Raw genomic sequence first — 11,740 nt, forward strand, 5'->3', positions numbered from 1 at the left:
TTATGTTAGTTATGTAACAGGACAGGACTCTCCTGCGATGCTTTCGACTGCTGGTGCTGTTTACAACCATCGATTCGTTGTGTCTGTGGCATTACGTATGCGCGATTGAACTGGCATGCTATGGCATGACCGCAAATGAGAACATTACCATTACGAATGCATAACTTCGCCAGCCCTCGTACAGCCAACGAGAGCCGGCGACCACCGCCACAACCATTATAACGCCGCCAGCGCTGGTCACCATCTCTGGGCATGTAAGCTGGACGGTAAATACCACTAACGCTGGTAACGGCGGACTGGCCAGCGCCGTCGCAGCGCTGGCTGACCGCTCGTCGAGGTCGCACCTGCGGGGCAGCGGACGGCAGCGGTCGGCCGTCCTTCAGCCAGGAGACGGACGACAGCAGGCGGTGGAGGCCGCGGTACTCGCAGCGCAGCTCTGAGCTGTCGCCCTCCTCCACCACCAGGTCAGTCGGGCCGGACACTAGCTCTGGGGGCCCTGGGGAGAACACTCCGGTCAGCAGGACACGTCACGCGGAACACCATCCCTGGAGGCCCTGGGGAGAACACTCAGGTCAGCAGGACAGGCGACGCGGGACACCAGCTCCCGGGGGCCCTGGGGAAAACACTCCGGTCACAGAGCACCAGTTCCGTGTGTCCTGAGGTAGACACTCGGGTCAGCAGGACAGGCGACGCAGGACACCAGCTCTGGGGGCCCTAAGGCAGACACTCGGGTCAGCAGGACAGGCGACGCAGGGCACCAGCTCTGGGGGCCCCAAGGCAGACACTCGGGTCAGCAGGACAGGCGACGCAGGGCACCAGCTCTGGGGGCCCTAAGGCAGACACTCGGGTCAGCAGGACAGGCGACGCAGGGCACCAGCTCTGGGGGCCCTGGGGAAAACGCTCCGGTCAGCAGGACACATGACGCAGAACACCACCTCCCGCGGCCCTGAGGCAGACTCAGGTTTCGTCTTCCGCCAGCCTTTGTCAACGTGAGAGCGATGACTGCCACTGTCTCGTGGTCCGCATGACTATGGAGTACCAATGCGTAAGTTCAACAACTTAAGTCACTTTGGTAACCTACTACACAGATATCTAACATGAGCACATTTACCTCGTCGAACCATTCCGCAATGTACGACATACTCACCAAAAACATACATACGAAAAAGGCAATCGTTCCGTAGTCACGGGCCGCCACAAATTCGCCCCACCAAAAGTCCAACATAGACATCAGTGCCGGATCTGTGAGCGTCTGCTGCCTGCCCCAGCACGGCACATCCCGGCGTGTACTGACCGGTGACCAGCAGGCGGACCTGCACGGTGCTGGTGCCGGCCAGGTTCTCAGCCACGCAGCTGTAGTTGCCAGACTGGTCGGGCCGCGCCGGACCCAGCGCCAGCAGTGCAGAGCCCCCGGGCGACATCTGCGGCAGCGGCGCCGGTCAGCCACCTGCGCGCTCCTGCGTATCTGCGCCCTCGTGCTGACGCCACACACCGGCCTGCGTCCACCCGCTGATACCACACACCGGTCTGCATCCATCCGCTGACGCCACATACCGGCTTACATCCACGCGCTGACGCCACACACCGGCCTACATCCACCCGGTGACGCCACACACCGGTCTGCCTCCACCCGCTGACGCCACACACCGGCTTACATCCACCCGCTGACGCCACACACCGGCCTACATCCACCCGCTGACGCCACACACCGGCCTGCGTCCTCCCGCTGACGCAAGACGGCGGCCACACTGCGCGGCCCGGCACGCACGCGGCAGTCACATGACGGTGCAGACCAAGGCCTGCAATGGGTAGCTACTGGTGCACCATCAATGCCCTGCACATCAAGCTCGATGTTCTCGCCATCTCTTCACACACACACTGAACGGCGCCGCGGGGGCGTGGTGTGGGGACTAGCGGGTCACGCGACATCAGCCTGTCAGGCTGGCGTGCTCAGCCCAGCCGACACCAACGCTGCCCGGCGGGCGCTGCTTCTGACCTGGCCGGGGTCGTTCAGGACGCGCCCGTCCGGCTGCTCCCACCAGACGGCTGGCGGCGGCCGGCCCTCTGGCGGCAGGCAGGCCAGCTGGAACGGCCTGCCCTGCGGCACCACGTGCAGCCCGGGCACCGGAGGCGCCGGCTCCACCGCCCGCTCCGTCAGCGGACTCAGGTCTGCCGCGCGCACGTGCCTCAGGTCAGTTCAGGTCACGCTACGCGCTCAGACGCGTGTCAGTTCAACGTTAAACTTGTTTTTGTCACGCCGATATGGATATGGCGCGCGGAAAGGTTGGCGCGACGCAAGACACCAGCATGATGCAACGGCATATCGGCTGGAGTCACATTTCTCACGTAACTGGCTAGTGGAGCCTTATGCTTACATGAAAAATGTAGCAAAGCATGACTACAGATCGGTTCTTCACATCTGTTAAGTTTTACAAAGTGCACTACTCATAACACTGAGCGGCCCATGTGGAGTGGTAACAGCGTGGAAGTATGCATCGCTTACCCATTCCAACGGGACTACAGACACAACAACGACCAGTGACGGCGGCTCCTCGAATAAAAATGGAATGAGCAAACAAGATCTACATTCGTGTTCGTGAATGCATGCCATAGATTTTACCCGACGCGACTGTTGGCTGAGTGGGGTAGGGCCAGGTCGTGGGTCGGCCGGCTGTGGCCGTGGGGTGGGCCAGGTTCCGGACCGACTGGCCGCGGCCGTGGGATGGGCCAGGTCGTGAGTCGGCCGGCTGCAGCCCCCGGGTGGAGAGGAGAGCGGGCCACTCACAGGCCAGCTGTAACCGGGCGCTGTAGGTCTGCGGCACGGCGGCGACGCCGGCCCTGCTGGCTCGGCAGAGGTACCAGCCGACGTCCGCCTCCGACACGTTCGACACCACCAGGGTGTGGTTGGCCAGCAGGATGCGTCTCCTGCGGAGCCGGTCCGACGGTCGGGCGTCAATCGCGAGGGCATCACCACACCGGCACAGGGCGTCATACCATCACACCGGGCGCCTCGCCATCCAGGAGTCACGGCGTCACAGAGCGGCGCGCCGCCACAGAACGCACCGACGCACACAATAGCACGTCGTCACACAACGCGTTACACCGTCAGACAGAGGGTCAAACGTCGCATCGTCATCGAGCATCGCAATGTCACAGGAAATCACACCGTCACAAGACCGTGCACGGGTTTGAGCCCAAAAACTGAGTCCGAGTCGGAGTCAAGATTTCCAGCCAGATTTCCACAGTAGCCTGTGTCCATTTCGTGAATTCGCGACTCAAAAGTGGGAACGCGTGTCAAAACGCAGGATTGCAACTGCCTGCGCGGGCTAAAAACGCAACCGGCTACCGATGCTGCTGTTTGATAACATGTGAAAATACCGACAAAGTCTGTGGAGATACGCCCTCGGCCACAATGAAACGTGGGTCGTCGCTTATGGTACGCGCTCACGTACCGAGAATGTTCCCGGACAACGCTAATTGAGAAGCCTCGTTCAGGGACCGTGGTGGTTAACTTCCAAATGTCACTGGTCGAAACACATAGCTGGCAGTCACTCTGTGGCGCACTCAGTCGGCGGTTGGACAGCCGGCACCCCGTGCCAAACTTCCGGAACGCTTCGGTTACACGCAGGCACACAAACGCCCACAAATCCAGGTCATGAAAGTGTGCCACTGCCACATGCACTCCTCGAGACGTGTGCGAGCGATGGCCTTTTCATTGACGTGGGTCGTGCCACCAACAACATCGCGCCTGCGAGACGTATAATGAAGGCAGCCCACTGACGATCGCAGCAACGCTGGGGTCAGCAGCATAGGGCGCGAGCGATGCCGCCCAAGCGGAGGTCGACGCCCGCTGTGAGCGGCCCTTCCGACGGGACCCAGACACGAGCGTCGGTCTCGACTCGACGAGCCGCCTGTCGACGCCGCCGACGGCTGTCAGCCAGCCGGGCAAACGCCGCCAAATCGATCCTGCCATCGGCACGGAAGTGGGCGGCGACAAGTTATGGCGATGGCGGCTGATAGTTTTGGTCTAGCAGCGCGGCGCGACGCCGCTGTAGGGTCATCTCAGCCGCTCAATCTCAGCCCCCCCCCCCCTTCCCCTCCCCTCCCTGCCGGCGGCTCAGCTCAGTGCGGGGGCGGGTGGGGGGGGGGGGGATGACGGCAGCAGAGGATCGGACAAAGGCCACTGACCGGGGTCAGCCACCGTTCGAGATGCGAGGTTTGACATGAGACAAGACGATGGGTGAGTGAAGTCTGCGTGAAGCTCAGCGTCGGATTGTCGTGAAATATAACTGAAGCTTTTATTTTTAACTTTAACTTCGATCGTTAATGTAACTTTATAACTTGGATCGGTACAAATGGCATCACCCCCTCCGATAGAAATCGCTAAGTTTTGTAACGCAATAACTGAAAACTGAATTAAAGATTTCACGGAAGACCTTAAGGCTGTGCGAATCGCGCTGAGGAGCGGAAAAGGTTTAGAAGCATCTTTCTCCGATATCACGTGTTTAATATATGTAAACGACGTATCGTGTAAAAGAACGCCGTCACGCTTCGAACTGAAAACATCTGAGTCAGTGTAAGTCATGCATGAAGACAGAGTTGACCACCACTACGTCGAGGGGTACACATTAAATCCAAATCCTATGGGAAGGAAATGGCTAAATAACACGACGTGCAGACGTTGAGCTGTGATTTGGATGGTATCCCACGAGACCGGCCGCCTCTGTGGCGTAGCGACAGGTGGTTAGTTCAAACGACAAGGCACCGAGCGCAGGTCACCCGGAACGTGCATACCGCCCGGACCAACTGCAACATCGCTTTTGACAGCATGCACATTATATAACGCGCACCCGGGTGGCCAGTTGAATACCGTTCACTCGGGTGGGGGCAGTTTAACCCCCTCCCCTCTCCCCCGAGGTCTGGTTAAGACAGTAGTGATAGCCTATTTCTCGAGAAAAAAAAAACAGGAGAATTGAGATATAGATTGGTCGATATTTCGGCAACAAGCTTTTATCAAAACAATAGCAGAATTGAATTAGAAATTGTCTGCCCACGATCCTACTTGATTTTTAGGTTTTTCAACAGCAAGTCACAGTTTTTACAGAGCAGCAACATTCCGGGGATTAAACAAAGAGAGATTGTCAGCCATTACTACGATACAATGCAAATCTAAGAATTCTAATACGCAAAAATACGTGTATATGCAAATGAATTCAAGCAAACAGGCATTACGCACCACGCTTCATTCAAACATGAAAGCGAGTTGAAGTAAACAGGTATCACACATCGTGCATCAGTTAAACATGTAAGCGATTTCAATTGAACAGGTATTACACATCGCGCATCTGGAAAAATTGAGCAGGATCATCGGCAGGCAATTTGAATTATTTTCTGCTATTGTTTCGATGCAGGTATGACACCGAAATATCAACTAAATCTATATCTCCATTCTCCCGTTTTTCTCCGAGAAACAGGACTATTTCTACGGTCTAACAATTCCCTGAAATCTCAGAAGCTAAGAAACCTCGAGACATCAAATTCATAGAATGCATTTTTCTGTACCTAAGCACACTTATCTTAAAATTTGGGGTTTCTAGGTCATGACCTTCAGGACAAAAAGTTCAAACAATGAAGAACTCCATATTGGTGTCTCAAGCACTCCCAGACCTTTGCATGCGACCACGGTGATATTAGATACCTGTTCTAAGCGATAGGCAACTGATGATACATTAAGGTCAGTGACCTTGTTTGACCTCTCTAAGGTCATTGCAACCAAATCATGCGAGGCTGCTTTGATTCTGCATTTGAAGAGGCGTCAAAGATTATGTTAGGCAGTATGTTCCTAAAAACAAGATGTTAACCTGGGTCATTTTAGGGCAGTCACTTATTCTGATATTTGAGAAGTTCATGGAAGATGTGTAATGCAGTTCCTGTCATCAAGAAATGGAAGATGAACACCAGAAACTTCTCCGTAGCAACTCTAGAGTACAAAAGCAGGTTGGTTTTGACCTTGGTCTGACTTTCATACTTGACCCTAGGTCAATGGGATTTGTCAATGCGGTTATTGTGTTGCACGAGCATTTATCTCAGAGATGTATGGCTTCATCCAATATTTCGTTGCCTTAGCGTATTGAATGATTCCCTAAGACTTGTCTTCGTTGAGTCCATGGCCTGACTTTGACCTGCCGCAGGTCAGCGACCTTACAGGTTACATATAAATTTGCAGATGCTTGACGATCCGCTAATAATTTTTTACAGCTGTGCAAAGTTTGGCACGACCGCGCCGCGCCGTTGGAAAATCATTTTGCAAAAAAAAAAAATATTCGGGGGTCAACTTGACCCCACCTGGGCGCGTGTTAACAGCTAATTCACGCCAACACCACCGGGCGAAATGGCGCACGCGGTCCGTCAACCCATTCAACAGGGCGCTTAGATGCCGTCATTTAACCACAACAACACAGGCTCTAACTAACGTCACAGGGATTACGGGTTTACATGTCGTTCCGGTCGTCTTCCTCGTTCGCCTAAACTCCGAAGACAGATGTTTGAGACCTTGTGCGGATCCTGTGCCGGACGTCGAGAATCAGGGTTATCTCTTGTGATCATCGCACATACGTGCGCTAAGCAGCACCGAGAGCCGCCCAGTCCAGCCCATAATAGGCGCAGTAGCCCGGCTACGGGAGCTACACAGCAGTAGCACGCTGCATATATTACAGGTTGGAACAAGTAAATTTTCCGTTTTTAATTACAACGCATCATTTTATCTCCATGTCCTACCCCCGCGATTTTGATGCTCAATGGCTGTTCCCATCTTGCCTAGTGAGCACCCTATGATAGTCCACGCCCTCCATATTTTTGTAAGCAGTTACCTCGAATGCTTTGCATGACTGGCTCTGGGTTCAGAGCGATTCCTAAGCACAGCTTGCTGTGTGCTCCCTTCACCCACCGCCCAAAATAGGACGAAAGCGGCCCTAGAAAGCCGCCCCAGACCGGGGTGAGCCTCCGCGGCCACCGGCCAGCTGAGCAGGGAGCACCACGTCACAGGTTTGTACCCAGTGCCGCCGGATTACAATCGAGGCTGCCTGCTCCAGACCCCGGGAGCCGTGAATGGCGGCCACAATACGCTGCTCACGCTGCGCCCTGCGCCGTTTCTTCTGTTCCCATGATTGGTACTGAGAGCGGGGAGTACAAACGTCGCGGCGGTCCATATCCTTTCACGACTTAAAACCACCTAGTGTGTGCATATTACATGCTAATTTACTTCATTCAAGCGGGCCCACCCTTTAATTCTCCGCCACGAGTCCACAGCACCGTTCCGTGTAATTCCATTGGGGGGGGGGGGGGGGGGAGGATACCCAGTCGCTCGTGTCTACGGCAAACCATCCTATCTTGGGCCGCGCCAGGTGCTGTTGTTGACATAGTGGGTAGTATCTTCCCCCTGGGACGCAGACGGCGTTGACCAGGAGCTCCATACCCATACATAGTAAAATCCATGATTCATCCATCTTCAGTTTTTGTTGACGGTTCACTTTCGCTCCATGTCCATTCCCCACACGATCGTGGGCAAGGAGTCGGATAAGGCCGCCACGGCGAAATTCAGCACCAATAATACAGGAAGCAAATTTTAATCTTTCTTCACCCCAAACGGATCTAATGTCGTATATTCTTTGTCTGTTAAAATGTGTCATAAGTTTTAAGTCGAGGCGTTTTCTTCATGTCTGTTAGTTTTGCTTTCGGTCACATTTATAACCTATCATGTTTTTTTTACTTCCTCCGTTAAAACGCGTAATCTTTCCGCGAGCCTTGCTCCGAAGACTACAACAGTTATTAAGTCTTCACACCAGCTGTAACTTTTTTTACCGGGTTGCACGCAGAATTATGCAAAATTGTTACTCCTAAACCAAACGATGACAGCGGTCGTCATGTCAGATGACAACTAGCTTCTCTGGCAGCTGAAGAGATTGAGAATGGCGCGGCAGGCCGATGTTGAAGAATTGGAAAAAAAACAATACAAGAGGTGATTTCAAAGTTAAAATTCGAAATTAGAAGTTGAAGAACCGCTGCGTGTCACGCTTTTACGGGACTCTAGATTAAGAGCACGCGATCCTCTGTCTTCACCACTGCCCATGGCAGAGGCCGACCGCGCCGAACGCCACTCAGCGCCGGCCGGGCAGCAGCCAGCACCGTCGCAGGATCGGCCGGCCGGCGATGGCGCTGCCCCGGCGGCCGCCCGCCCTGCCGTGTAATGTATGAGCACGCGCCGCCGCCGCCGCCGTCCGGCGCATCTCGTCCATTAGCCGAGCCGTGTCGGACAGCGCCGGCCGCGGCCTGACGTCTGGACCCGGCGCGGCCGGCGGCGCCAGCGCTGCATGGCAGGGGTGCGGCGCCGGCCGCCGCCGCCGCCGCCGCTGACGCCCGGCCCCGCCGCGCCGCAGAGCGGGCCCGGCCAGGACACCATCCAACGCGTGGGGTAGCTCAATACTGCATGCGTGGAAAGGCAAGTGCGAAGTGCCACGTCATGCTCGCCGCCGCGAACGTTCCTCAAGCACGCGCCTGTAGGTAACGATGAATAAACGCCGACAAAGGACGCCTCAATGAACGGTTCTGCCGACGACGAGGCTGCATAATGCATACAAGGGGCATCACCTTGTCAATTCGTCGAGAGATGGCGCTGATCACAATAATTGGAGCCCCAGACGGGTCGACAAGTTGGACCACTTCTGATGCACGAGGAGCTCGAAAGTAAATGCAAGCCAAGTGACAACGTTTTGCCAACACGATGTGCTGATTATGCTGCAGTAATGCTGAAGCAAGCAAGCAAACTACGCCTAAACCGGTGTCTTTGATCCGTTAGTACTGATAAAAGCCCAGGACAACTCCGGTTTAAATCTTGGCAATCGTAGCGCACGTCAGAAGGTGATTGTTGAAAAGCGGAGCCACAAAACGTACCTGTCAAACAACGTCTAACCTTTGGATGATTGTGGTGGACGCATGAGTAAGACGCGACGGCAAAGGCGGATCTAAGGGAGGAGCCATCGAGGGCCGTGCCCGTTTCATGGTGGGTTCAAGGGTGTCCCGCGAATAGGGAAAAACTACTTGGTCCTGTAATACTTACGACGGTCCCAAGGACTTGAAATCCCAAAGAACTTCATATGGTGTCGACTCGTAGAAATGACACGCAAAATGGAGACAACTTGCATGACATTTTCGCAACTGCAAGTTCTTCACGCTACTTCAGAAAAAATGCAACAGGGGCCAATGGCACCTCGGGGGTTGCATTATCATTGCTAGTACCTGAACACTGAGGCACTTTCGCACCTGGCGAGATCCCGGCTCGTCCTCTAACTCACGTGTCCATACCAACGAGCGTCCTCCATGCAAGTAGGAAACTGTTGGGAACATCGGAAGAGTGAGTTGGTAAAAGACCTCAACACCATCGTTATGGGACGACACTAAACGCTCAGCCACTGCAGTCGGGCGTCTTTGGGAACTAGACGCCCCATTGCACCTGCTGAACTTTGAACTGTGGCCTTCGCGGGTAGTGCTTGCGTTATCCAATCCACCCGCTACCCATGTAGGTGTACCCGTAGCTACCCGCTACCCATTCCTGCTCAGCGGTGCCCACTCGTTACCCGCTCCTTTGCATTTTTCAGAAGTCAAGTTTTAATTTATGGACGATCTTCAGGAGAATTTGCCCCAAAAGTTAATCCTCTGCATTAATTACGGCAAAAGTAGTGCCAGTGGAATAGCTATGACTAAAAGAGAACAAATAGTAACATTGTGTTTTTCTATTGAGGTATTTACACGACATTTCGTAAACATTCTACCCATCCAACCCGCGAAGTCATGTACTAGGAGCCCATGCAAACTCGAGGTTGGAACACAGCGTTTGGTGATTGCAATTCGAGACGGCAGCACAACTTTGCTAGGGGTGCCATCGGACCACGTCGAACTTCCAGCTGGGGGACGACCGCGGAAAACTCAACGGCCTTCATTTCAGCGAAGTCCTGGATTCTCCCTGGACGAACACGTGATGCATCCACAGCGGCGTGACGACATCAAACACCAACAGGAGCCCGTGCGAGCAGCCGCGCGCCTCAGACGGTGGACACTAAGGCTCCCACCACCCCTCACGGCGACAACATTATCACACCGGTGACAGGCTAGTCACAGTGCAAAGAGGCGGGCTCAAGCGCCCGCAGTCATCACCAGCGCCCAGATGCTGATCACTAGCGCCAAGGGGGTGATAGCAGCGCCGAGAGGCTGGCACAGCGCCAAGAATCTGACCACAGCGCCCGCGTTTCGTCACGACAGCGCGTTCGGTCAGGACAACAGGCGGTCACGGCGCCAGGCGCGGCGGACACCTCCATTCTCCGGACCAGCTCTTTGGTTGCTTGCCACGCGCGCACGTGCGGCGGGGGAGCGCGGCTGCGATCGACATCAGCTGACCCGCCGTCCAAAGGAGGGGAACGTTAGGAAACGGGGAACAAGGAAACGGGGGTCGTCAGGGAACGAAAGACGTCAGAGAGCTGGAGTCTTCTGTGGACGAGAGACGCGTAGGAATCTATGCACTCATGTGCGCGTTGGGAAAAGTGGGTCGTCCGGTAGGGAAAGATATCAGAGGACGGGAGACACCCGGAAGAAGGAAACGTGAGGGAACGAAATGCATCAGGCAACGAAAGATGACAGGTAATGGGAGGCGTCTGAGGCTTTTAGGGCAGGAAGCGTCAGGGAACGAGAAGTATCACGGAGCGGGAGATTGCAGGGCAAGAGGGACGTCAGTGAAGGCTCATGTCATAGGTTTGAACAGGCAACGCACGATGTCACATAACACGACACGTCAGGAGTGGGAGAATTCAGAGAATGGGAGCCCTGTTCACGAATAGAATTTCACTGCTTGAGAACTCATTCACACACATTTCCTTACATTGCCTCTTCATTATGTGCGCGCCTGCACATGACGTGTCGATGACAGATGTATGCACGAGACGCCAAGCTGCTCCGGCCCGGGAACAGCTTAGCTTAGGGAGACTAGGTTTGTTTACGCTAAGCTTGATCAGGCTAGGCTAGGCTTAACTGGGCTAGGATAGGCTAGGATGGGACAGGACAGGCTAGGATAAGCTAGGCTAGGTTCGGCTAGGATAGATTTGACTCGGCTCGGCTCGGCTAGGCTAGGCTGGGCTGGGCTACGGGTGTCAATTTGTATTATTTTGTGAAGGCCCTGGCCCACCTCCCGATGTCGAGTTGTCCCTTTCTCAATGTTAGCTTGGCCCCCAACGTTTTTGGTTCTAATGCTACAAAAACGTGGTTTAAAGATGATCATTACACAGAGACTACCTTTTTTCAATTTCTGCGTAGTGACATCTCGTACCACTCTCATAACAAAATGTCGTGGTTACATTCACCACAAGATAAATATAGTGCGGATAAACGATGCAATAACCTGAATATACTTAGCGCCATAGACACGCAATGGTTTGTGAGGTTTAGGTGAAAAGCTCTGGAATATGGGGATGACTCAAGTCCTTCATGGCTATCTATCCTCGTCCCCGTCCGCAAAACCAAAATGCATGTCGTCTCCAATTACCGTCATAGAAGAGCTCCATCGGCGCCCTAATGTGCCCTCTAAAGGGACGCCTCTAAAGGGACGCCTCCACGTGCCGATCAGAACAGACGCGTGCGTCCAGTGCCTGCGCCCTGGATCCAACCCTGCATGACTTCTATGCCGCTTAGATTAAAT

The 11,740-nt window shown here is 54.6% G+C and overlaps 1 protein-coding gene across 1 annotated transcript in view; it reads right to left on the reverse strand.

The window, feature by feature from the left end:
• LOC119093885 (tyrosine-protein kinase-like otk) overlaps positions 1-11,740 on the reverse strand; it is a 66,894-nt gene that overhangs the window by 6,280 nt on the left and 48,874 nt on the right. The window contains exons 5-8 of the mRNA XM_037216899.1: positions 2,786-2,925; positions 1,997-2,169; positions 1,295-1,421; positions 345-496 (exon numbers count right to left, since the gene is read on the reverse strand). Coding sequence (XP_037072794.1) covers positions 345-496; positions 1,295-1,421; positions 1,997-2,169; positions 2,786-2,925 — 592 coding nt within the window. The remainder of the gene's footprint in view (positions 1-344; positions 497-1,294; positions 1,422-1,996; positions 2,170-2,785; positions 2,926-11,740) is intronic.

The sequence above is a fragment of the Pollicipes pollicipes genome, unplaced genomic scaffold (genome assembly GCF_011947565.3).
Source record: "Pollicipes pollicipes isolate AB1234 unplaced genomic scaffold, Ppol_2.1 Scaffold_4002;HRSCAF=4701_pilon_pilon_pilon, whole genome shotgun sequence".
Lineage (NCBI taxonomy): Eukaryota > Metazoa > Arthropoda > Thecostraca > Pollicipedomorpha > Pollicipedidae > Pollicipes > Pollicipes pollicipes.